The sequence below is a fragment of the Lycorma delicatula genome, chromosome 7 (assembly GCF_047948215.1).
Source record: "Lycorma delicatula isolate Av1 chromosome 7, ASM4794821v1, whole genome shotgun sequence".
NCBI lineage: Eukaryota > Metazoa > Arthropoda > Insecta > Hemiptera > Fulgoridae > Lycorma > Lycorma delicatula.
The window spans coordinates 86,632,563-86,657,838 of NC_134461.1; the positions used below are offsets into that span (position 1 = coordinate 86,632,563).

The 25,276-nt window shown below is 28.9% G+C and overlaps 1 protein-coding gene across 4 annotated transcripts; it reads left to right on the forward strand.

Moving 5' to 3' along the window:
* The first annotated feature begins 11,773 nt into the window (after positions 1–11,773).
* On the forward strand, positions 11,774–24,298 carry LOC142328474 (ashwin-like). 4 transcript variants are annotated; one of them, XM_075372288.1, is made up of 5 exons: positions 12,052–12,143; positions 15,019–15,124; positions 18,110–18,285; positions 21,956–22,316; positions 24,096–24,298. In XM_075372288.1, the coding sequence occupies exons 3-5, from the start codon at positions 18,122–18,124 to the stop codon at positions 24,156–24,158; spliced, it is 588 nt and encodes a 195-aa protein (XP_075228403.1). In that variant the 5' UTR covers positions 12,052–12,143; positions 15,019–15,124; positions 18,110–18,121; the 3' UTR covers positions 24,159–24,298. The 4 variants fall into 4 exon arrangements, with proteins under 4 accessions (XP_075228404.1, XP_075228401.1, XP_075228403.1 ...); XM_075372289.1 differs by lacking the exons at positions 12,052–12,143; positions 15,019–15,124 and adding an exon at positions 11,774–11,894; XM_075372286.1 differs by lacking the exon at positions 15,019–15,124 and having other exon boundaries at positions 11,809–12,143.
* The last annotated feature ends 978 nt before the right edge of the window (positions 24,299–25,276 follow it).

Here is a 25,276-nt window from a genome sequence, read left to right on the forward strand (position 1 = left end):
ACTTTCACATAACATGCTTTTCTTCCTTACATTCATTGTCCTTGACTCTTGAGATTTCATTCTCAAAATTATCCTCAGAGAAAAAAGCAATTACATTATCTTACCAATTTCACCTCAGTCATTATTGAACTGATGCCAAGAATTTACATAATTTTTGTTTACTTGAAAGCAACAGCCTATTTTATGAAATATTATAATAATTCTAAAGAATTTGTAGGCCAATCATTTTTTATTGTTTCTCTGCTACATTGATTATTCCAAAAAACATTCTTTCCAGGATCTGTTAGACAGCTTTTTTATTTTATGCTGGGAAAATGAAATTATGTAAATTGAATCTTTAATGCTGATAAATTTATGCCTTATTTTATGTTTTCAACATATTAATAATTTTACTTGTAATTAATGATTTTCCTCAATAATTTTTTTTCTTATCCCTGTTAAATTGTTTCTAGTATCCCTTGATGTAAGGAAACATTAGTGATATATCAGTTTTACATGAGATTATTATCCATCATACAATGGAACATTTTGATAAAAATGCTCTTAAAGGCAGTCATTTAATAAAATGTTTTTTTTTCAAATGACAGTATTGTCAATAAACCAATCTTTACAATTCGGATGTGCTTTAAATAATACAGTTTTACTGATTTGCTATTTAAAATTAACATTAACTTAAGCTTTTCAGAAGTATCAGTGTAATCTGCTGTTAAATATCTCTTCTTACTTCTTTTATGTCCCTGGCAAAATTTTCCAGTTTTTCAATAAGTCATTTGTGGCATAATTTCAAAATTCAAACTTGTTTTATTGATGTTGTAGACACCTTTGGGTATATAAGCTTTCAGCTTTTATAATTTTTTTAAGATTCATTCTTGAAACCCTTGTTGGGATTTGTATCACAATTGGCTTTCTCATCAGTACTGTATCTTTCCACCCTTTCAAATCAGTGTTGTTTTTGTTCTATTATAGTTAAATTTGTTTATTTTTATGACAATCTCTAAAATGTTTTGCTTTTTGAATTGAAGCACAGTTATTCTAAGTTGTATTCATATAATCTGCTAATCTTATGTTGTCATCTACAAAGTGTTTGACTTTTTCAGTTATTTTTATTTTAATTCAAAAGTTATTTTTTATTTAAATTGAAATATTAGACCAAAACAGAGTATCAAAAAAGGTATAATTAAATTGAAAATCTATACCACATAAATTTAAAATCAAACTCGCAAACAAATCTGGCAGTGGGAAGGAGGTCCGTCCTGTGTCCTGAGATGTTCTAGATGACATAGAACAACTTTATTATAAGTGGACTGAATTTTTTATCTTTCCAGGAATCAATTGAATCAGTAATTTAAAGCATGTGGTTAAACTCTAATCTTTATTACAGGAACTAGGGCCGCATGTAAATTGTTAATGCAGCTTTTGTATTTCAAGTCTGATATCCTCTTTCTTCAACCCATACTATTTTTTGTTAATTTATTAATTCTTTAGTATTGATTAGCAATTTTCAGAAAGTTTCTTTTCATATTTAGTAAGCAGAAAGTGAAGTGTTGTGCTCAAACTATAACATTTTTGAATCTTTCAAAGTGAATATAATATCATTTTTTATAGTTACTTACCTATCCAGAAATTAATTCTCCATGAAAAAATATGTGATGGAAAGACATAGCTTTAAATAATGGCAGAGTAGTAAAACACAGCAGGCTTCAGATTTGGAAAAAAGAAGTTATTTTTTTAAATATTTAATTCTGGTATTAATATCTGCTGAGAAGATGAAATGTAGTGAAATAAAAAATCAACTTCTATAAAGACAAGAACAAACACGTTCTTGACTCACAAACTGTGAGTCCACTGAGTTTCATGAAAATCTTCTGGAATGGTAGCTACACACAGTGGTTTTAGATGATCTCGAATTTACTGTAAGATTAATTTACATTGCGATAACCCTAAGAATCTTTATATAATGAAATAGATGAAACTTAAATCAAAAAGTCATAATTTATGTAGCTGTTGCTCTTATATTTCAATTACATAAGAACTAACAGGTATAAAGATAAAAAAAATATCCAACATCTGCCACTTTAATGTTATAGAGATGACTCTTCCTATCTTCTAACAAGATAATAAAAATAAATAATAAATAGTCATTATCATTATACTGACACTGAAGAACTATTGTTGAATGATTTTTTTCTGGTTACTGATTTAGAGTCAACCTTTGGATTTCTCTATATTAATTTCAGTCAAACCTGTCTAAATAAAATATATATGGACAACTGAATATGTAAACCCTCTTCATGAATGTCATGGAATATTTGTGCTGAAGTTGATATCTAAATTTTCTGTTTTTGAAGTTTTTAATTAGCAGGATCTAACATGTTGGAAGAAGATTATGATGACACTTTAATTATTGTTATTATGCCGATCTCTGTGGCAGAGTGATAGCTTCTTGGCCTTTTATCTGGAGGTCCAGGATTCAAATCCTGGTCAGTTATGGCATTTTTCACAAACTACAAAATTCATTATCATCCATCATCAGTAACTGTAAGAGGACATAAGCTTGTTGTTGCTGCACAAATAAATAAAAATTACAGCATTTATACATGCTGCACATGTTTAAATATGAAAAATTGTTTTTACATTATATATGGTTTATATAAGATTCAGATTCAGAAAATGCAGTAAATTACAGTTTTTTTTACTGTTGATTCATAATTTTTCAAGTAAAAATTGAGAATTTGTGTTGAAATTCTTCATTTGTTTATTTATTTTAAGTTGGTCCTTATGTTCCTAATGAAGAAGCAGTGAATTTTTTTTAATGTTTTTCTTTTAATTAATTATATCAATTTGCAGATTATCTTCAGTCATCAAGAAGTAGAGAGCAATATGGAAATAGTGTTTGTAACTAGACAATAATAATCCATGTATATACAAAAAGAATAAAATATATGGAGATTAAATGTGATTACATTTTGATTTCACTAAATTCTGAAGGCTTAACAAATTAAAATAATAAAAGAAAAGGAAAAGGAAAGGAATTAAGGGGGAAAGGAAAAATGGTTATTAGGAATTATAAAATGTTGTACATGTGTTGTTTATTTAAGTAATGGAGTATAATAGCTGAAGAATACATCTAAAGAATCTGTATAAAACATTTAGTGTACGGTATATCAGACATTATCATAACACAATGAAAACAGAAAATTAATAATAAAATCCATGGCTCCAAAGTGAACTGTTTGATATATTTTATGCCAAATTATTTTAATTGGTTGTAATAATTCTGATATTAAATTAATATGTACAGAGAATGTTTTAATAGTTTGATGTGAGTCGTAAATTAAACAAAAAATAACTATTATTATATGAAGGGAGAATAAAACTTTATCTGATCCCAGCAGTATTGTCTTAATGCTCATGTAACTCCCATTCAGTTTTATTTCTTTCATAAGGTGTATATGTTACACCATTATCTACTGATTTGGATGAGCTGAAAACCAGAATCACAACTGCAGTAACTTCTGTAACAGAAGACTGTCTGCAGTGATTTGCAGAAGACAACTTATTGTCTTGATGTCATCCATACAGCAGTGGAGGGCATGTAGAACATTTATAACTTGGAAGTAAAATTTTAAACATTTGGAATAGTATGTTATTTGTCTTGTAATTTTAACACATTTTTATTATGACATACATCTGTTTTGAAATTGAATCATTGGTTTTAATGCATCTGTATATATATTTATATATGCCAACAAGTGAATGGTAGAGTGTGATAATGTAGTTGAATAAGTAGTTGTTTTGGTAGCTGTTTCCACACCACCCTTGAGGTACAGTTGGTGCATTCTTTTATAATGTTAACCCCAGTAGGCCTAATGTACTGCTTTATTTCTATAAATAGTTGTAAATAAGTGTGTGTATATATACAAGGGGGTGCTGAAAAGTTCCTGGCTTTGCTTAGAAAGAATGGAGCCAGAGTTTTGAAATTATCCATTTATTCAATGTATTCTCCCCTGTTGAGACTGATACACTTGGTTTATCATTGTTGAAACTTTTCTAGTCTGTAAAAATAAAAGTCTGTGATTGGGTGTGAAACCAGCTCTCAGCAGCCTCTTTGACGTCTTCAATATTCTGAAAACGAATACCCTTTAGGTGTTTCTTCAAGTTCGGAAACAGATAATAGTCTGAAGGGGCTAGGTCTGAGGAGTAGGGAGGACGGTTGACCAGTTGGAAGTCCATGGTCATCAATTTGGCAGCCACAACATTGGACATCTGTGCAGGTGCATTGTCATGCAACAGAAGGATTCCTTTGACCAACTTCCCTCAACGTTTCTTCTGTATTGCATCCTTCAACCGGTCCAGCAGGTTAGCATGTCTGGTTATACTAGATCCGTGAGGTAAATAGTCCACCAAAAGAATGGCATCGTTGTCCCAGGAAATGGACGTCATCACTTTTTTGGCTGATTTTTGGGTAAAGAATTTTTTTGGTCACAGGGAACTGCTCTGGCACCATTCTTTTAATTGTTCCTTGGTTTCAGGATCATAAATGTGAAGCTAAGTTTCATCCTCAGTCACAAACCTAGGAAAAAAGGTCTCTGAAGCTTCTAAATGGCACAAAACAGCTATGGATTTCTCAACTCACTCCTTCCGTTGATCACGGTTCAAACATTTAGGCCCCCATTTTGCTGAAAGCTTGCACAGGTCTAGTATTGTGGTAATAATGAAACCAGCACACTCCCTGGAGATGTCCAGTATCTGGGCTATCTTTTTGCTGGATATTCGCCGGTCCTCAAGAATGAGCTCATGGACAGCACTGCATGTTGCAGTGTAAGTTGCAATTTGAGTGCATCCACTGTGGGGCTTATCTTCAACAGTGAAATGGCCAGTCTTGAAATGAGATATCCAAGTTTTCACAGTGCTATAGGAAGCACACTTCTCTTCTGGTGTTTGTGACATCTCAGTGTGAGGGTCCATTGCTGACTTTCCCTGGAGAAACAAAAATTTCATCATGACCTGTAACTCCACTGACGAGAAACTTGCTTGAGACTGTCCCATCTCAGCTTTCACTGGCAGCAGAAAAAATTGTACAAATCCTGGACACCTGATATTTGCAAAGTTACATACTAGGATTTCAAACTTTCAAATGAGTCCAAAGTTGTATTTCTATTTCAACCACAAGGCATCAAAGCCAGGAACTTTTCAGCACCCCCTCGTATATATATATATATATATATATATATATACGAGGTGCGACAATAAAGTAATGAGACTGATTTTTCTTTGTAAGATGTGGCAACCCTACAGCTTGCGGAGGCACACCATCTTTGACCTTGGTCTATAAGCTACTTCTAGTCCAAGCGGAACATTGATGCAACTGCTCAGTCGTGAGTTGTGCTGTAATAAGTGAACACGTGTTTGTGTCTCATCACAGAACTGAAACCGCAAAATATTGCGCAAGGGTATGGAATTTCTTTTTGCGTTAAATTGCGTGAAAACGAGACGACAACTTACGATAAGCTTCGAAGAGCTTACGGTAAGCTTTTGGAGAGGAGGTTATGTCAAGAGCTCAAGTTTTTCGGTGGCATAAAATTTTTAGTGAAGGCTGAACGAATGTTGAAGATGAAGACCGCAGTGGATGACCATCAACCTCATGGACAGATGTCAACTTGACCAGAGTGCGTGAAATCGTACGACCTGATCGAAGATTATCCGTGAAAATGATTGCAGAAGAACTAAACATCATTCGAGAAACGGTTCGTCTAATATTAACTGAAGATCTTGGTATGAGAAAGATTTGTGCAAAAATGGTCTCCAAAAATCTCACACAACAGCGAGAAACACGGGAAATGTGGCAGCCGATCTGTTAGAGCAAACGGAAATCAATCCAGATTTGTTGAGCCGTGTTATCACTGGTGATGAAGGTTGGTTTTCTCAATACGATCCAGAGACAAAATGCCAAAGTTCGAAATGGTGCTCAAAGGGATCACCCAGACCAAAAAAAGCTCGCATGTCAAAGTCAAAAGTGAAATGCATGCTTGTGTGCTTCTTCGATTCCAAGGGAATTGTTCATAAGAGTGGGTGCCTCCTGGACAAACAGTTAACCAATATTTCTACAAAGAAATTTTAGAAAGACTTTGTAAACGAGTTCTTTGTGTCCGTGCCAACATTGCTGATAATTGGATTCTGCATCACGATAATGCGCTATCCCATACTGCTCTATCAGTACAGCAATTTTTAACCTCAAAACAAATTTCAGTACTACCACAGCCACCTTATTCACCAGATATCGCTCCGTGCGACTTTTTTCTATTTCCAAGAGTCAAAATGGCGGTCAAGGGACACCATTTTCAAACAACACAAGATGTCCAAAAAGCTGTGACGAGGGACACAAACACATGTTCACTTATTACAGCACAACTCGCGACTGAGCAGTTGCATCAATGTGCCGCTTGGACTAGAAGTAGCTTATAGACCTAGGTCAAAGATGGTGTGCCTACACATGGTACCTAAATATTTATACAGTTTCAATTGTTTAGTTCTTTCTTTTTTAATGCAGTGTCTCTTAGTCTCATTATTTTTCTTGTACTTTGAGGTTGAAAGTTATGTAACAACATAATTGGAGCTAACATAATTTTTAATTTCAGTGTTAGAAGTGGAAATCCTGATGGATAGAGGGCATTAAGAAACTCTTGCTGGTAATGAACATCATCAGTGCTTAAAACTGTGTCAGTAGGTTCACAAATATTACCATAAAATATTTTAAGAATAATTAATTTATTTCTTCTGCCATTATATTTCTTGGGGAAATTATTGTTCTTCCGCATAGCTATAGGAACAATTTGTTCAATAAATTTGAAATATCAGGATAAACTTAAGAAATAATTTATTTATTACTTATTACTCAATGTAATAACAACCTATCTTTTGTTTGATAGTTACGAAACCATTCTATAATTTCATCACCAATTTTCAATAATTGTATTGGAAATTCAGAGTTTCTTGCTCCAAGATGATTTCTCATGTTTATGTGTAAATTGAGTTTTTCAATATTAATCCAAATACGTGAAGACTTAGACATGCTTTTATAATATCAAACCAGGTATTTTGGTATCTTTTGGAATTATCGGTAAAGCCTGTCAAAAATCTCCTGCAAGTGAAGGTTATGCTATAAATAAGTTTATTATTCAATCAAAGTAAAGTTTGATCAATAGCTTTATCATATCAAATCATATTGATCAATGAGCCCTGTAACTCATTGCACACTGACCCCATACTACGAATGATGTTTCTTGAAAAGTTTTTACAAGGAAACAATTTTTGCAAATTGAAAAAACAGATTCTCCTTTCCAAAGTAGATTCAATGGTAATTTGAAAGTCGAGTGAGCAGTCCTTCCTCCACTGAGGATTGCTGCATTACCTAATGATGCTACACTCAATGCCATACCTCCTGCAGATCTCACTTGAGCCAACAATAAATTGATTAAAATGGTTTTCTCAGTCCACCAGGAGCACCTAAAAAGATACTTTGCCTCAATTGTTGGTCAGGCTAACAATAATAATATTGAATGCATATCTTTGATCATCGACTAAGTTAGATTTACATGTACAAATTTATTTGATTTCTTTGTACAATGAGGACCCATAAAGAAGGAATTATAGAGATCATCAAAGGTTGGTTCATCCTGAATCTGTGAAGGTAATCCAAATTCAGTTAAATATTTTTCAGAAAGTCAGATGAACTTATCTTCTACTTCAATCAAACCTGATTAAAAATTTATTCAGAATACATTAATTCCACGCTATTATATCGATTGCATTCTTGATAAAGAATATCTTCACAATAATCTTTTCATAACAATTTCCATAAAATTATAGGCTCAGACAATTGTCAGGAAACTAAAATCATAGCAAATAAATTTTTCTTTGAGCCAGTTTGTGATATGGCAGCATCAGTAACACCATCTTTCCAACAGACCAAATGACAGTAAGCTTTGAAAGTAGGATGAATGTTACCATTAACGGTCTTCAAACTCTCAAATGAACTCGGGCCTCATACGTGATGTAATAACATCCTCAGGTGAAAACATTCACTTTGATAAGGATGACCTTTTTGATTCCAGGATGGCCTTCAACATCCTATCCATGTTTTCCTCTAGAGAATTTATTGTTAGACCAAGTATATAAACCCTGGAACATCATAATATAAAAGTGTTGCAGTGAAGTATTTGATGAACATTTCAAAAATGTGGTCAGGGTTGTTTTCCATAGATTATCAATGACTTTTTAACATTATTCTCAGTGAAATAAACTTATTGATAATAATCAATAAGTTAATAAAACTTAAGATATATAGTGAAATGGATTACAGATTGATAACTTTTGGTTATAAATATAGAAAAATCACCAAAATACTTCTGATATAAATTTGTAATGAGCATTGATGTTTACTTTGTCCTTTTCATTTTAAACAGAAAATGTAATCCTTTATTCACATACTTGCACTTATTTGGTTTAGAACATTTTTTTTTCTTTTTCGGGGTGATGAATGAACATTCTGGCACCTCAGATTGAAGAAGTTCTAGTTTTTGTTTTCTTAGGCTTTGAACCTGAGTCCTGGAAATGCCACAGGCAGCTACAGTTCTCTATTCACACTTCTATGTAGCAGTTAAATGCTTGTCATTTTTTAATTTTCTAACAGCTAAAGATTCTTTCTTCATGAAATCATACACATTTTTTACAATTTTGCATACCTGTCTTCGAAGTTTTTACCTTTCACAACAGACTTAAATTCAGCCATAACTCTATGCACAGAAACAAACTACTTTAAAAAGTTTGAACTGTAAACCATGATAACATCTTTTTACAATATGTATATAACTTTTATATATGTGGAAAAGCAAGAGAGAAACAAAAATAAAATAAAAACAATTTTTTTGTATTTAAGACATGATGTCAGTTTCTTAAAACTGTAAACACACAAATGTACATTGCTTCATAAGCAACAGTTGCATCATGTTTATGGTACTAAGAGATAACTAATCATGATGTGCCAATATTTCAGAGAACAATAGTATAGCAGTGTCATGCAGGCTGATCATCCAAGCTCACCATTACATGGCAGTTACTGTACATTATTACACTTTTTTATGGTTTGTTTTCTTTTAGTTTAATCTTGAGGGGTGAGAAAAGAATATTTGTTATTAATAATTATATAGACTCAATTTAAGATCAATTACTGAAGTCAACTAGATCTTTTTAATTAACTTTTTATATATCTACTTATACTATATATAATTAAAAAAAAACAAAAAAACGTAATGCATATGTATTAAAATGATGTAATCACCATTATGATTAATGGATAATATATAGAGTCAACTGCTAATTATCCACAATAATAATCGGAAGGAGGATTGAAGATAATCCAAAATCATAGCAAAATTCTGGTTGATCCAAAAATAATATTTAATAGAGTAAATATGTGTTATATTGGCCTAATACTACACTGCAGTACTGTATTTAAATTGAAAAAAAATAACTAAAATTAAAAAAAAACAACAAACAGATTTTTTAGAATGTATAAATATTTGCATAGATAATATGTATTTTAAATTAAAAAATAAATTATATGAACAATGCCATGTTTTAGCGATGGGATCACCAATCTCAGCCTGCTTAGCAAGCCTAATTATGGAATATTTAGAAAATAAAGTATTACAGAGATTAAATATTAAGGTTTCATTCTATAAAATATACATAGATGACATTCTAGTATGTACACATGAACAGGATATTGATTTAATATTAAAATAATTTAACCTATATATTGAATGTATACAATTTACAAAGGAAGTTGAAATCAACAATAGTATAAAATTTTTGGATTTAACAATAACTCATTTCGAAAAAAAAAATCAACAAAATGGTATATAAAACCAACATCTTCAGGCAGATACCTAAATTTCTTATCAACATAACCAATAACGCATATAAAATCAGTAGTCAAGAATCTTGCAAACAGAGTTTGTAAATAAAATTTACAAACCCCAAAGACAGACCAGAATATATAAAAAAAGTAAAAGATCTATTTCTAAATAATAATTATCTGGAAAATAGAATATTTAAAAATACAATTCATTAACATTACAATAATATATCAGCCAACCATCCTAATAAAAATAAATCGCTGATAAAAAAAAAAATCAACAAGCGAACATAATATACAGCATTCCGTGTAAGATTGTAATGCATTGTACACTGGACAAACTCCTCAATACCTTATAAAAAGAATAGAATCCTATAAATATAGAAAAAAGGAAGTGACAGCATTCACAAAACATACAATAGAACATGAACACTCATTTGATTTCAACAGCACCAAAATATTTGACAAAGAACAAAATACATATAAAAGGAGAACTCTAGAAATGAAATACATCAAGAAAAATACAAACGCTGTCAATAGAACGGAAATAGCTGGATTAGCAACATATAAATTAATTAAATTTAAAAAAATCATATTTATATTGTACATTTTGTTTTAAGGAAAACAACGTTTAATGTTTGTTACTTTTGAGAAAAATATGTGCATTGTAAAGGTTTCAATAAACAGGAAATAGTAATCAGTCTATACAAAGAGATAATTATCTAAAGATAAGATGAGTCAGGAATCTGATCTTGAGTTCATATCAATGTGCTAGTTAGGTGGATTTCATTAATTGTTAATATTATTTAATTTATAAGTAAAATATGTCTTTTTATTATATTTAATTCTATCCAATCAAGAGGAAAATAAATTATATATATATAATATTCTCTTATTTAAATAAAATAGGTTATATTTTACATATTTTCATACAGTTAGGAACATTAGCTATTAATAACGTTTGAATATTTTGTCGCGTGTGTGAAGTATTAGTTCGTAAATCAGTGGGTTTGTATGAACGACATAAGTTTTTGCTCCTTCCTGTTTTGAGAATTGGAGCGATCATATCTGAGTAATAAATTGTGTATTTGTTTCAAGCAGTTGTCATAAATATCCTCCTACGTAATTTATATTACTTTCTTTAAATACATGAACTTCTGTATCAGTTTACTTGGTATAGAAGAAATGTACGGCAATACACAGTCGGTCTAATGTGCATGTACAAAACATTACCTCACTTGTTGACTGTTGGGTTTATGTCAACTTTTGACGGTGAAGACATCAAGCTGTCCAAAAATATAATTTATTAGTAAAAATGCACATATTTAATAAAGAAATAACCTTCGTCATGTCTTTCTGGATACTAGTATCTAAGTTTGTAGTAGTTATAGGAGTTCTGAGGTCTCAGTTTGTCTTTCGAACACTGAAAGGGCGATATATATCCTGATTTAATCTATATAATGTATTATTAAATGATGATAGTGATCAATACATTACATTTTATTCTTATTGGTACACACTGATCAGAATAAAATATTTATTTCTGCTTTAGCGGACTTTGTTAATATATACTTGCTGTACTTGTCTTTAAAAATTACTTATGCATGTGTATTTAAAAAAAGTTTGGTAGCATGAGTGATCTTTTATTGTTAAAATAACTCGTTTTTTATTTAATTTTATAATGGTTTTCTCAAATTTATTTATTTGTTTTTTTAACTATTTACGAAAATCTGTTTATTTTAGTTATTATACGTGGAAGAATATTGATGAAAAATGGAAAATAACATAATAATCCAAACACTAGAATAATGTTTCTGTCATTTATTCTTGACTTGTTTCTCCTGGAAAACAGTAATTAAACTGTCTAATCAGTGTTACTTAATTCTCTTAGCTCCCAGTTAGCCAGTGTAGTAAACATGAAAATGGAGTATGTGTTACTTTCATTCGGAGAGACGTTCTGTGAGGTTAACAGTGGGTAAGCTGTTAATGTTTGTCGATTGTTTTAAGTTGATAACTAATGGAAGGATCGTTTTATTGCTTAACATTATAAATAAATGCAATCATTATTTTTTTCATTTATGAAAATAAAAAATATAGACGACCGTCAATCAAGAAGGCTAGGAAGTTAAAAATGGCCGATGAGAAGCCGTATGTGTCGCCGACGTTCAGGCTGTTGCAGCCCGAGTTATTGTCCGTGGAGGAATTAACTGACATGCTTTTTTCGGTATGGTATTTTCCAATTACATCTGTAAAAAATGTAACCTGTAATGTTGTGATTATATCGTTTTGTGCAGTGCATATTTGGTATTTTGATTTCGGCTTTGCTTAATTTGTTTTTAGATTTGTCAGTTAATTTCTCATTTTTTTAGAGAGTTAAATCAATGAACTCATTAGAGCGATATTTGTTGTTTAAATTTCTTGTCCAGATCAAAATGTAGCATCAAATGCTTATCCTGTGCAAGTACATGATAATTTGTTGATATTTTAATATATGAGGTTACTCATTAGAGTTAAACAGCTATAATCTCTTGTAAATTAATACTTTTATTTTTTTTATTAATGAAGTGATGGGAATTAAAAAAATTGTTTCATCTTCAGTACTGTAATTTACATAAGAGCATTTACTGTTAATACAAGCTGTAGTATATATTTTGTCTAAATTTTATTATTTCAAGAACATTATCAAGTTCTTGTACGCTACCTAATACTATCAAGTACTGCTAGCTAACGGTACGATTTGTAAACCCACCTTTTTGAGGAAAAGTGACATATTTGAGTCCCATGGTTCATCAAATGGAAGAAAAAAAATGTTGTCTAACAAAATTTGAGGTATTTTTTGAAAGTATTCTTTATCCAAAATCTAATTGAACTGAAATTTAATGTTTCATGCTTATTTTTTTCCTTATTTTCATTTCTTTTTTTGGTTAGGTATTATTTGGAACTATAAACATAATTGGTTGACTTTGCCGTGCCATCCAGCTCTGCGGACTCTTACTGGTGAAGTTCTAATGAACTTCTTGATTCTAATGCAGAGTTGAGCTCATTTATCATAAATATGTACTTCATAAACACACTCTTAATCATTGTAATTTTTCAGTCTGTATATACGATAGTTATATTTTAGCCTTGTATAAAACAGACATAATTTATTGACCAGCAAGATGAAATTTATAAAAATGACAAATGCAGCTAATATCTTTTAAAAAGGAGAAAACTTGTTCAAAATAGTAAATAAGCTTATTTGAATAAGCTGCTAGAAAATTATTGTGAATTCTGTTGTTAAGTTTATCAGTGATGCTAGAGAAAATACTGTTTTTAATAGTATATTAAAGTGGTTGTAGTATACTCTTTTTTTTTTGCATTGTTGGATAGCATATTTGATAAGTGATATGTTTATATGGTAGTGTACAGCAGTAAAAATATGAGCAGCTGCCAATTAATTTGAATTTTTTCTTATGATTGTGATTTGGATAATTATAATATTTAGCAAATTGAAGTCTAATTTTAGAGAAAGTTATCTATTATTTCAGAGATCTGGCCCTATGTAGCATTTTAAATTAAACAGAAATTAGAAATGGTGTACTATTAATCATAAAATATTTAGGTTGTTGCAATTTCAAAACCTCATTTCTAATAAGATGGAATTTAGAAGTATTATTAATTGGCTTTTACTTATTTAAATCAACCCGTAGTTTGTTTTTTCTTTTTCTTCTGGTTTAGCCGCCAGGAATCACAGTCAGGTATTACTTCAGAGGATGAATGAAGTTGATAATATGTATCAGTGAGTGTAAGTGAAGTGTAGTCTTGTACAGTCTTAGATTGACCATTTCTGAGATGTGTGGTTAATTGAAACCCAACCACCAAAGAACACCGGTATCCATGATCTAGTATTCAAATCTGTTTAAAAGTTACTGCCTTTACTAGGATTTGAATGTTGGAAATCTCGACTTTGAAATCAGCTGATTTGCAAAAATGCATTCACTGTTAGACCAACCCGGTGGATTTAGTTTTAGTTTAGAAAACTTCATCTGCATGCAATTGACTGTTTGATTAATTATAGTATTTATAGTTAACAACTTGATTGTAACTGCTAATTTGGGAATTTTATATAAACAAAAAGAAAATAAATTTTTATCATCTTCATAAAGTTTTACATAAAGTTTTTTTACTTCCTTGTCTGAAAAAAGGAAATATTGTGATCACGAAAAATTTTAGATTTCAACAGAAATATCCATTTTGACCATCCCTGAATCCATTTTGTCTAGTTACGGCATGACATACGTATGTTTGTATTTCGCATACTTCAAAAATGATTAGTCATAGAATGTTAGAATTTTGGACTGTTGTAATATGCAGTTGTGCACCTCCCCTTTTGATTGCAATCTAATGAACCAGAAGTGTCATGGACATTTTCTGTAAGTATTTGCATCTTACAAGGGGAAGGCACGTCAGTTTGAATCCGACTTCTCCTCTTATTTTTAACTTTTTTTTTTTTTTTTAATCTAAATATATTGATTGATTTATTAATAATTATCAACCTCCAATTGTAAAAATATTTTTACAATAACTAATTCAATAATAATAAAAAAAAATATTTGAAAAAATAGAAGTTATTAATGAAATAAAATTTTATATACTTTTCATTTAAAAAAAATGTGCATGTGTAATTTAATAGGTGTACAAGGAAGTCATGTGATCTCCACGTCAGATTTGTTTTTTTTAATATTCTTTAAGGATGACATTATATGTTAAATCATACTTTACCAAAACAATTTCTTGTGATGGAAGGTGTGCAGAGAAAGTAAAGATAAAAGCCAATAACAATTATTATTTTTCATTTTGTACGGCTATAGTATCAGATGGGCTTTGCATTATCTACAGGGTTACCAGGCCACAATTTTAGCAGCATTTTGCTTATGAAGTTACTATGTTTATTTTAATTACTATCAATTGAAATGTAGGTGTCATGATTCTATTCCTCCATGTAAAAGAAGAATCTGCTGCCAAAGTATATTAGTAACTTGTTACTTTTAATGTTGAATGTGCTATATACAGTTAAAACATGGTAAATTAAGTCTTGTCTCCACATTTACTTTCAGTTAAAGAAATCATTGTAACTGCCTTCTGGAACAGGAAGAGACTACTTATTGTTTCAAATACTATCGCTTACCTTGAGAAATCTGTTAAGCAGTATGAAAAACAGAGGTACTGACCCAAAATATAAAAGTATTATTTAATCCTAAAATAAAATTCTTTTAAAAAGTTTTTTGCCCATTACATATTTACTCTTCAATTATCCCTCATATTTAACCTTTGTTATAGTTGTAGGCAATTGCATGTTTTTACAGTTTATGATATCAGATCGTATTCTGTTAAGATATTCAATCATTTGTTTTTAAACCCTTTTAGAAAAGGTATATTCATAATAATCGGGATTGTTGATTGTTTTATGGATTTTAGGTCACTGCAACCAGTTTAGAGTTATTAGGTAATGTCCTGAGGAAGTAGGTTTAAAGACTATAAATAAAAGATAATAATAATAATTTTTATTAATTAATTAATCTAGGAAGATTTATTTTTAATTGTGCCAAATTATATTAGGAGTGTCACTTAATCCTATACATTTTAAGAAATCTAAATAAAAAAGATCTAAAATCATACTAATATATAATTGACTATTAGTTCTATCTGGTTTAATATAATACTTCATCCCCAATGTCTGTGTTCATCTGTCTGCCATCTATAAATTATTTAAAAAAATGTATTTTTATAAACTTTCAAACCTATAAGTATATTTGTAAATTTTCAGTTTTGTTGAAAATTATATTGGTATAAAGTTATTTACTTTAATTCATATTTTTTTATCTGTGCTGTAGTCAGATATATATTGCATTTTAATAATTTGTAATAAAAAAAAGAATTGTTTAGAATAATATTTAAAAATTTGAATTAATTCTAAAATTTATAACTTCAGCTATAGGTTTTTCCAAATAATTATTTTATTCTTTTTTCAGTAGATATTCAAGATGTTTATAGGATTGTATTTGATCTCTTACTCTTCACACATGTATTAGAATATTGAAACAAAAAGAAAGTAAAATGTTGACAGAGTTAAACAAAAAATTAAAACCTCAGCAGATATTATGCACAAATTGGTAGTTAGTTATATTGCTGATGTGAATTTAATCAAAGGTTTATTTTTTGTAAGCAAATTAAATTATAAAGTATATAAGGTAAGCTATTTTATAAATTGCACATAGGATCTAAAAAACAAATTTAGGAAAGCAAAGCAGCTAAATTTAAGTAATTGCTAAAATATATACTTTGATAATAAACTCCAATAATATAATTTATTAAACAAAATTATGTAGCTAATAATAAACTCTTTTCTGATTAACAATAATTTAATTTAATTTTATATAGCATAATCTAAAATAATTTTTTTCTCTTCATAGCTAATTAAGATATAATTTATTTTGCTACCCTCCAGCTGGCATTAAAGGTAGAAAGAAATGTTTTCTCTATTTGAAAAGTGTGAAATTTTTAGCTGTTAACCTCTTTTTCAAACTCTGTGTTTGAGTGGTAGCGTCTCTGTCATTCATTGGTGAAATTCTGGGTTTGAATTCTAGGCAAGCTTGGTATTAAAATTAATTTATCTTAAAGTAACTATAATTGGGCATAAGCCTGTTGTTGATTTGAGAATAAATAAAATAATTGAATGCATTGATTGTAATTATAGGATGAAAAATACAGAAGAAAAGAAGGGTTGATTAGTCTTGACATGTTTGCAGATTGTATGAAAAAGATTGATGTATCTGTCCATCAGTTTTATTCATAATTTTAAAATGAAAATAGAGATGATTGAAAGTGATCAGTAGATAAAAGTCTCCTTCACGCAATGCATTACAACTTTAACAATAAAGTGTCTATTTGTAAAAGAATAAGCCTACTTGAAAAGAATTATACTTTTGTACATTAATAAAGTTAAAAGATTAATTATTTAACTTGCCTATCTCCTGAAATACATATACACTATGACTTATGTCCTCCTCAATTTCTCTTTGCACCCTTCTCTAGCCCCCCAATTTCCACATTTTCTCCACACTTATTGTTGACTTAGCTATGGCCTACATTTTTGCAACTGCAATTGCCTTTCTTCATATTATTTGGCTAGCCCTCCTGAATTGACTGTTATTTTTGCTCTGATGTTATAATTTTTATGAAGTTTTCTTAAATTATGATGTTTAAAATTAAAAAAATTATGTATTTTATTTGGAAGATAAATGACTGTATTTTAAGATTCAGTTGAAGTTATGAGGAAAAATGTTTGGCTATTTCCAGGTGCATAATCTTGTCTGTTTGTCAATGATCATAAAATTTATAAAGGTTTGAGTTTCTGGTATAGGTTGTGATGTTTGTTTTCACTCTGCCTTTACTGATGTTCTGTATTCCAAATGATCTGTTGTTACTTGTCTACTCTGCCAGGTGAGTGAGTTAGCAAGGTCCATTTTCTGTTGTACTCGTAGTCCTTGGCTGGTGTTCATGTGGTTCATTCTTCACTATTTCCAGCAGTTTTTTAATGTATTGTACTACTTATTCACACAGAACTTTTATCACTGTTATGTTTCACTATACTGTCTTTACAATCTGGAAATTTAGACTTCCTAAAGAATTGGAATTTTGGTTTAGAATTTGTAACCAAACTTCTTTGGTTAGAAATTTTATGAGAATGTGGTGTTCCATGATACAAGCCTATTTCTTCCATGTAATGGAAACAATGCCAGTTTTCATTATTTGTCATTGTTTATTTTGCTTTTTTCTTTATTAATTCATTATTCTGAATAATGAATAATAAATCAGAATAATGAATCGGAATTCATTATTCTGAAGTATATTATATAACTTAAAAAGATATACAGGTTGTTTTGAACCAATTAAATAATCGTTTTGTATGCATGTGACTGTTTTAAATTTGTTGTCCTTTCTTTGGACTACAGTCACTTGACAGTATATGTTAATTTGTAATGGTTGGATTTGTTGTTTGTAATGTAATAATTTAGAGAGTAATGTGATATAATTTGTTTAGATATTTTTGAATAATTTTAAGTAACTTATAATCTATGTGTAACTATATAAAATTTTCCAATGTTTAAGTAAAATTTTTGCTTTCTTTTTATTATTATATTCCAGCGCTGCATTACAATGGAAACAATGAGCGGTATGAATAAAGATAAGCTACTAAATCTATTCAGAAGAGTTATTCTTCCCTTACCACAGAGAGACTGTTCCCAAAGCTGGAGGGGGAGGTTAAATAGTAAACTAAGACGAAAGGAAGATATTACTACAAAAAATAATGATAAAAATGGGTAAGTTTGCTAAATTAGCATTTATGTAATGTTCTGCAACTTTTCTTCAGTTCATGTGTAAGATTATTTTTTTCTGATTTATTCTTATTTATAGCTTTAAAAATAAGTTATATTAAAAACAAGAATAAAATAAAATTAACATAAATCATTTTTTCTGATCAGTACTAAATAATACATTATATAGAGTACACCACAAATGGGTAAATATGGTCTTAAAAGATAAAAAAAAATACTGCCTCAGGATTTGCAGGATTGATCAGTGAAACTGCAGCAAAACCTTTTTCAGAGTATCATCACAGACTATGCAGTTACTTATTAGATAAATAATGACTTAATTTAAGAATATTTAGAGTAAATTTGTGGAAAATATCAAAATAATCAGTAAAATGTTGTTGATCAAATTATGTTTTTACCTTAAAGTAATTATGCAGTGTTAAAAGTATAATTGAAAAAAAAAATTGAAATTTAATAAATTAATAAAAAATGTTTGGTCCCATGTACAAAAGGTTACACAAAGGATAAAAAGTTATCTTGTGTAAATTTGTAAAACTGTTGCCTTTGCTGATGGCTGAAGTCCTTATAATTCTAGTTAGGTGAGAAATTGAAAATATTTAGTAATGCTAATTCAGTGAGTTAAAGAGTTCATTTGCCACTAGACTAGAATTGTCTAGAAATTTAACTTTACAGTTGCCACAAATCTGATATGTAATTTGTTAGTCAAGTTAAAAAGTTTTCAATAGTTTATGTAGAAGGTTTTCAAAAGTTCCAAAGGAGAGCTATAAATTTCTTACAAAAAAGTAATCCTTATCCTTATAAATAGAATTGGATGCCTTTTTAATTAATTTCATCGTCTAATAAAGTTTACCCATTTCAATTGTACTTTCCTTTTATTTGGATGGTTTTGCATTTTTGCATCCTTAAAAGCATTCAAGATGTTGGGAATATTAAAATTGTAATTAACATGCAGTATTTAAAAAAAAAAAAATTGTAAAAATATTCTTTTTCTATACATTATCAATATTTATAATACCAAATTATATTAAAAACTATGTTTTTTAAGTTGTATATTAAAGTTATTTATATTACACTTTTCTTTCAAATATTGTATTAAATAAAATTTATTCTATAAGGTATACTTTTACTGTGTATATATATGTTCAAGAATTTTATTAAGGTAATTATATACAACTAGGGATTTGCCTTTTTTTGGACCTAAGTTATTCATTAACAGTTGAAGTTATTCGTCAGAAATACCTTTCCACCCGAGTTGTGTACGTTGTAAGTTATACAGTACAGTCACAAAAAATCTTCTTATTCAGCACTGTACGAGTATAACACACATTACCTTCAAATTAAATAATTTTATTAAGTTTAGAATGAGAAGATTAGATTCACGTAAGACTAAATTAAGTTAGGTGGAAGTTAGGTTAAGTGCATTTTACTCTTGTTATTTATGTTGTTAGTAACTTGGTCTAAGTAAAATTCAGTTGAGTTTAGTTAGGCCTAGGTCAACATTTTGTTAGGTTAGGTTAGGTAACTAATGATTAACCCATCAGGTGGTCTAGTGGTGAACTCGTCATCGCAGATCTGCTGATTTCGAAGTGAAGAATTCTAAGGTTCAAATCAGAGTAAATACAGTTACATTTATATGGATTTGAGTACTAGATCATGGATACTGGTTTTCTTTGGTGGCTGGTTTCTATTAAATACACATCTCAGGAATGGTCGACCTGAGACCGTACAAGACCACACTTCATTTATATTCATACATATCATCCTCATTCATTCTCTTAAGTAGTACTTTACGTGGTTCTTGAGGCTAAACTGATAAAGAAAGAAAGGTAACTAATGATTCCATGTACTGAAATTCATATGATATCCACATAATGTAATGCTTATTTTGCTTACTAATCTCGTCTTAAATATTGACAATTGTGTAGTTGAGTCCATAATTATATACAATAACCAATTATTTAGTTTGAAAATAATGTGTGTTATATTTTACAATGCTGAATAACAAATTTTTTGGTGATTACCTGTAAATTTTGAGGAATGTAATTTGGATGAAAGGAGTTTCTGATGAATTATTTGAATTTGTTAACTTATCCTAAATAAGGTATATTTCAAATTTCATGAAAATCAGAAGCGAGTCCCTAATTGTATATAATTACCTTCATTAATTAATTTGCTCTTTATTATTATTACTTTTTTTTTTATAAAATATTAATCAGGATATTTAGAAAAATTTTAAACTAAAACAATATAGTACTGATCACTTAGAATAGTTCTTATAAAAATATCAGTCTGCTGAAATTAGCTTCACTTTTTACTTTTAAAATACAATGTATAAAGTCACAGTAATTAAATCAAACCAAAAAAAAAAAAAATGTTTGTAGAGATACTTTGAAATAACAGTTAAATAACTGCTATATAAATAATAGCTATACATGAAAACAATGATGACTGTTACATAATCTTGCATTACTTTTTACTCCTAATTCATACTCTCAATAAAATCTTAATTTCTGCAACCTTTACTTTTTGCAATTTTTAAGCAAATAAAAAGTTTATAACTTCTTTATGATTTATGACATGAATTTAACATTTTTTAATTAAATACTATTAATTAAATAGTTTTTAATTTAATTTTTCATAAACCCTTTCCAAAACAATAGTTCTTAAGTAAATTTTATTTAATAAAAAAAAAAAAAAATAAAAAAAAAAATTAACAACAAAGTTGTAATACTTCCCTGGCATTGGTTATTCATTCTTAGTGGAAAAATAATCATATATGAAAAAAGTTACCTAAGATTTCTTTTTTTGGGGTAGGGGTGGTTTGTGATGTGAAGTTTTATTGTAAAATTATCGTTATATGTTTAAATAAACCAAAAAATTGTATTTTTTTCTGCTCTCCACTTCCAAAATTACCTTCCAAGAAATTTTTTTGTTTTTTCCACATTTACTATGTTAAATGGAAACTAAAAAAATATGAACTAATAAATGTAAAAAAATATAAATCAATAAAAAGTTAGTAAGATTTATTTTCTGAGGGATCTTTTTTTGGTTTATTAAATAAATAAAAAAAAAGTAATTAAAGGTTTATTACACCTGTATTAGGTTTATTTATAATAAGCAAATTAAAAAAAAAAAATAGTATTAAGCTTCAAAATGCCAACACATATGTATATTCATTATCCTCCATTTTTTTGTTTTTTGGGTACCTGGGTTATGAAAAGTCAAGAAATGTAAAAACCCAACCCTCATTTTTTAACTGATTATTATCATACTTTCCTTCTTGCAGCACATTCCTAGAGCTATGATGTTAGGAAAGTAAAATCCATTAATTTGTTACAAAATAATAAATTAAAACAAATAATAACTAAGTCTTTAATACATCTGTTTGTTAAGATGTTTTTAAATCAGTTAAAAAAAAAACTTATTTTCTTCATTTTAATTTGGAGAGAAGATATAATACAACTTTGCTGGGTTGCTCTTAACAATCTTGTACAATTCAAAGATCTGTGTGCTAAAAAAAAATGTTTTTTTACAGAATTTTATATGTAAACTTTAATAAATCAATAGTCTCTATTAAAAAGTCATGAACATTATTGATTTTGTTTGATTGTTATCTAATTCAAATGTTTTAATAGTTTTATTTATGATTTTATAGGAGTGGATTTACTATAGGATTTAATGGAACTGTTAAAATGTCAACAGTTTCTTCTAAAAACTCAAACATTGACTGTAATCCAGTGACTGAGAGACTGAAGCCTCCACCTGTAACATGTAACAGCAGTAAAAAGATAAAGTTAAATAAATCAAGTGCAGATTTAAATAATATTGTTATTAATATTAGAAGGAAAAGTCAGAGTTCAGAAGATAAACCAGTATCACCTCCATTGTCATGCTCTACTACAGGTTCTGACAAAAACACAACTAAAATTGAAGGAGAAGAACCACAAAATAAAATATTAAAACCTATTACAACTGAACCGAAGAGAGTTACTCTAAAACGAAGTTTTAGTCAACAGGTAATGTTAATGATTTTAATCTTTTCTTCTAAAGAATGGAACATAATTTATCAGGATATTAATGCATTTTTATTATTAATTGGAATTTATTTTTTTAATGAATTAAAACAAGTATAAAAATCTGTATATTTATCTATTCTACATATACATTATTTGTTTACAATTCATGACTATGATATTAGATTTGATATGATATTAGGTATTAGATAACTATGATATTTCCATTAATATAAATATTGCCTAAATTCAGGGTTTATTAAAAAAAATCTCAGGTTTTAAAAGCTATTTAATATACTTTAACTTTGACTTACAGTAATGAATCACAAATAAAATGAGAGTGTAGTTTTCCTTGCAGGTGTTCAATGTAAGCCCTTTTTGTCACGATTCACACATTCAGTCTATAGGAGAGTTCATCCCCATGTCTGAAGTAATGGAAACGATAGCTGCTTCAATCTTGTGCCTCAGATCAAGTATATCAAATGGTAGTGGAAGCACATACGCAAGAATCTGTTCATAAATCAGGAAAGGCCAGTGCCAAGAATAAGATTTACTGTAATTTATTTTTCTAAGTTAATGACATTTTTTCATTGCTAATTTTTCAATATTACAGCATATGTCAGTAATGCAATAGTTTTCCAGTCATACTATGTTTATTGATGTTATGTTTTTCTAAGTATATAATTGAAAATAAGGTGTTTTATGTTCTCTTGTTTTCAGGCTTTGTTATATTGTTGATTTTCAAAATGTGTATTTGAAAAATGCATATTCATGTATTTTCTCATTTAATATCATTGTTCATGTGTTAATTCAGCTGATGTTTATTAAGTATCATTAAGTTATGTTAATTTCATAATTTATTTTTATTTTTTAAGGTTATGATTTAAATTAAGTTCATTTGTTTCCTTTCCAATTAAAGTCCAATTTCTTTTGGCAAATACGAGCTGTGTGTTCTTTTATTTTTATTAACTTTATCCAACACCATCGATGAGTGTTATTGCTACTCAGAGGATCGCAATTAATTTTTCTATGGAACGCATGTTGAATTGTAACTAAAGACTCACATTTAGCAAATTACAAAATACAGAAAACCTATTTTCAGGAATCACAATTGTTGCTATTGGTGCTGTAAAGTAGAAAAATAGGAATCAATTTCTAGCCATGTGCACAACTAAAACTTTTTTTTTGCTGCTTGATTCTAGCCTTGTACACCTCATCCAACAGATATAAGAAATTAAGAACCAAATATCTTTAATTGTTTACTCTATTAATGAATGTTAATGTATTACCTTATTGAGCATGAAAAAAACCACTAACTTTAAAAAGAAATTTCAGCACTTTCCTTTTAAAATATGTGAAGATTGTACTTCCAGGGATATTTTTGAAGCTAATTATTCAGTTATGTTGCAGTCACCAATGAAGCTTATCAGTAACTTCACTGGTGAAATAATTGCATAATTAGCCCTGAAAAGTGTGTATGGAAGTATTTAAAAAATTTAGTCAAAAACAATTTTTTTTATGTGCATTCTTAATAATAATATATTACACTGTACAATAAACAAATGTACGATACGGATTTTGAGATTAAAAATAATTTTTTTAGAAATATTTGTGCATAGTAGTTTGTGCTCTACATCAAAGCACAGGCAATAACTGGGAATAGTATCTATGACAACAGGTTGTTTGGATTTACTCCTAAAGGATAAGTCCAAAAATCATCCGATTGTCAAATAGAATTTACAATTAAGTACATACTGAATTATGATTTTATTTTTGTTTCAGGGGACATCTTTGCAAACGGAGGTACAAGATAAAAAGCAAAGGGCGAAAATAACATGGCCGTAGATGATTATATCACAGCATGTGATTAAACCACTTCTTGGTTTAATTAGTTGCTGTTACATAAATACTCTAATTTTGTTACTATGAATAATTTATTTTTATTTCTTTTAAAAGTGTGTTATTAAAAGTCTCTTTGTATTCTAGTATTTGTTTCAATCCTAAACACAATATATTCCTAATGTGTTAATGTATATAGATTATCTGTCAAGAGAAGAGTAGGTGCTGAAACATGTTTTTTGTCGTGTAAAGTATTGAAAGCTGCTTTATAAGTATTATAGGGTGGGAGATCTGCTCTGCGCCTTTTGCACAGAGCAGATGTTTGGCTGGAAATTTACATTGTTTTGTATGATTATGTACCACAACTTCTATGTACAAATTTGATTAAAAGATTAGAATTTATGTGAAATAAGAATATAAATTGTATAAATGTTTTATATGTATGTTAAAACAATGGTCCTCTGATGTCGTATTCTGATTGTATCTCGTTTTACCTGTTAAGAACTATTTTGTTGTATTTTTTCCCTCAGTTGCTGATAATTTTATTATCAATGTGCCATTTAAAGTAGTTTGTTTACTGTGATAATGTTTAAGTATTTTTAATCATGATTGATCCAAGTGAAACTAATAATTGTTGGTAATTTATCTAATTTAAATTTATTAAAAAATATTATAAAGTTCTTTATAACATTTATGATTTTTATTTTATTGGCCTAAGTGTTTTATCATGTTATTGTAGTTTTTTTAAATTGCTTTTTGGATCCCATTATGCTGAAAACCCCTATCTGTTATATTATAGATAACAGAGAATAATATATTTATTTATAAGGAAATAATTTTAGTAAAACGATTTTTATTTATTATAGTAAATTCCATATTTTCATTTATTTGTTAACGTAAGTTGTAATTTCCATTTTAATTTAATAAAAAAACAATATTTACATGATTATAATGTTCATAACTTCTCCGGTAGAGTAGTAAGATTATTGTTTCATTCAGAAGATTCTTGATTCAAATCCAAATTAGGCTTGCCGTTTTCACATGTTTTAAAAACTCATTTCTAATTTTGAAAAAAGAGGGTTGCTGTAATTGGCTATCAGATTAGCCTTGAAATTATCAAAGTG

Excerpts from the sequence above, each read along its gene's own strand:
- LOC142328474 (XM_075372286.1), top strand. The coding sequence starts at position 12,051 with ATGGCCGATGAGAAGCCGTATGTGTCGCCGACGTTCAGGCTGTTGCAG. Across the intron at positions 18,286-21,955 it reads AAAAATAATGATAAAAATGG|GAGTGGATTTACTATAGGAT; the intron begins GTAAGTTTGCTA and ends ATGATTTTATAG. Across the intron at positions 22,317-24,095 it reads AACGAAGTTTTAGTCAACAG|GGGACATCTTTGCAAACGGA; the intron begins GTAATGTTAATG and ends TTTTTGTTTCAG.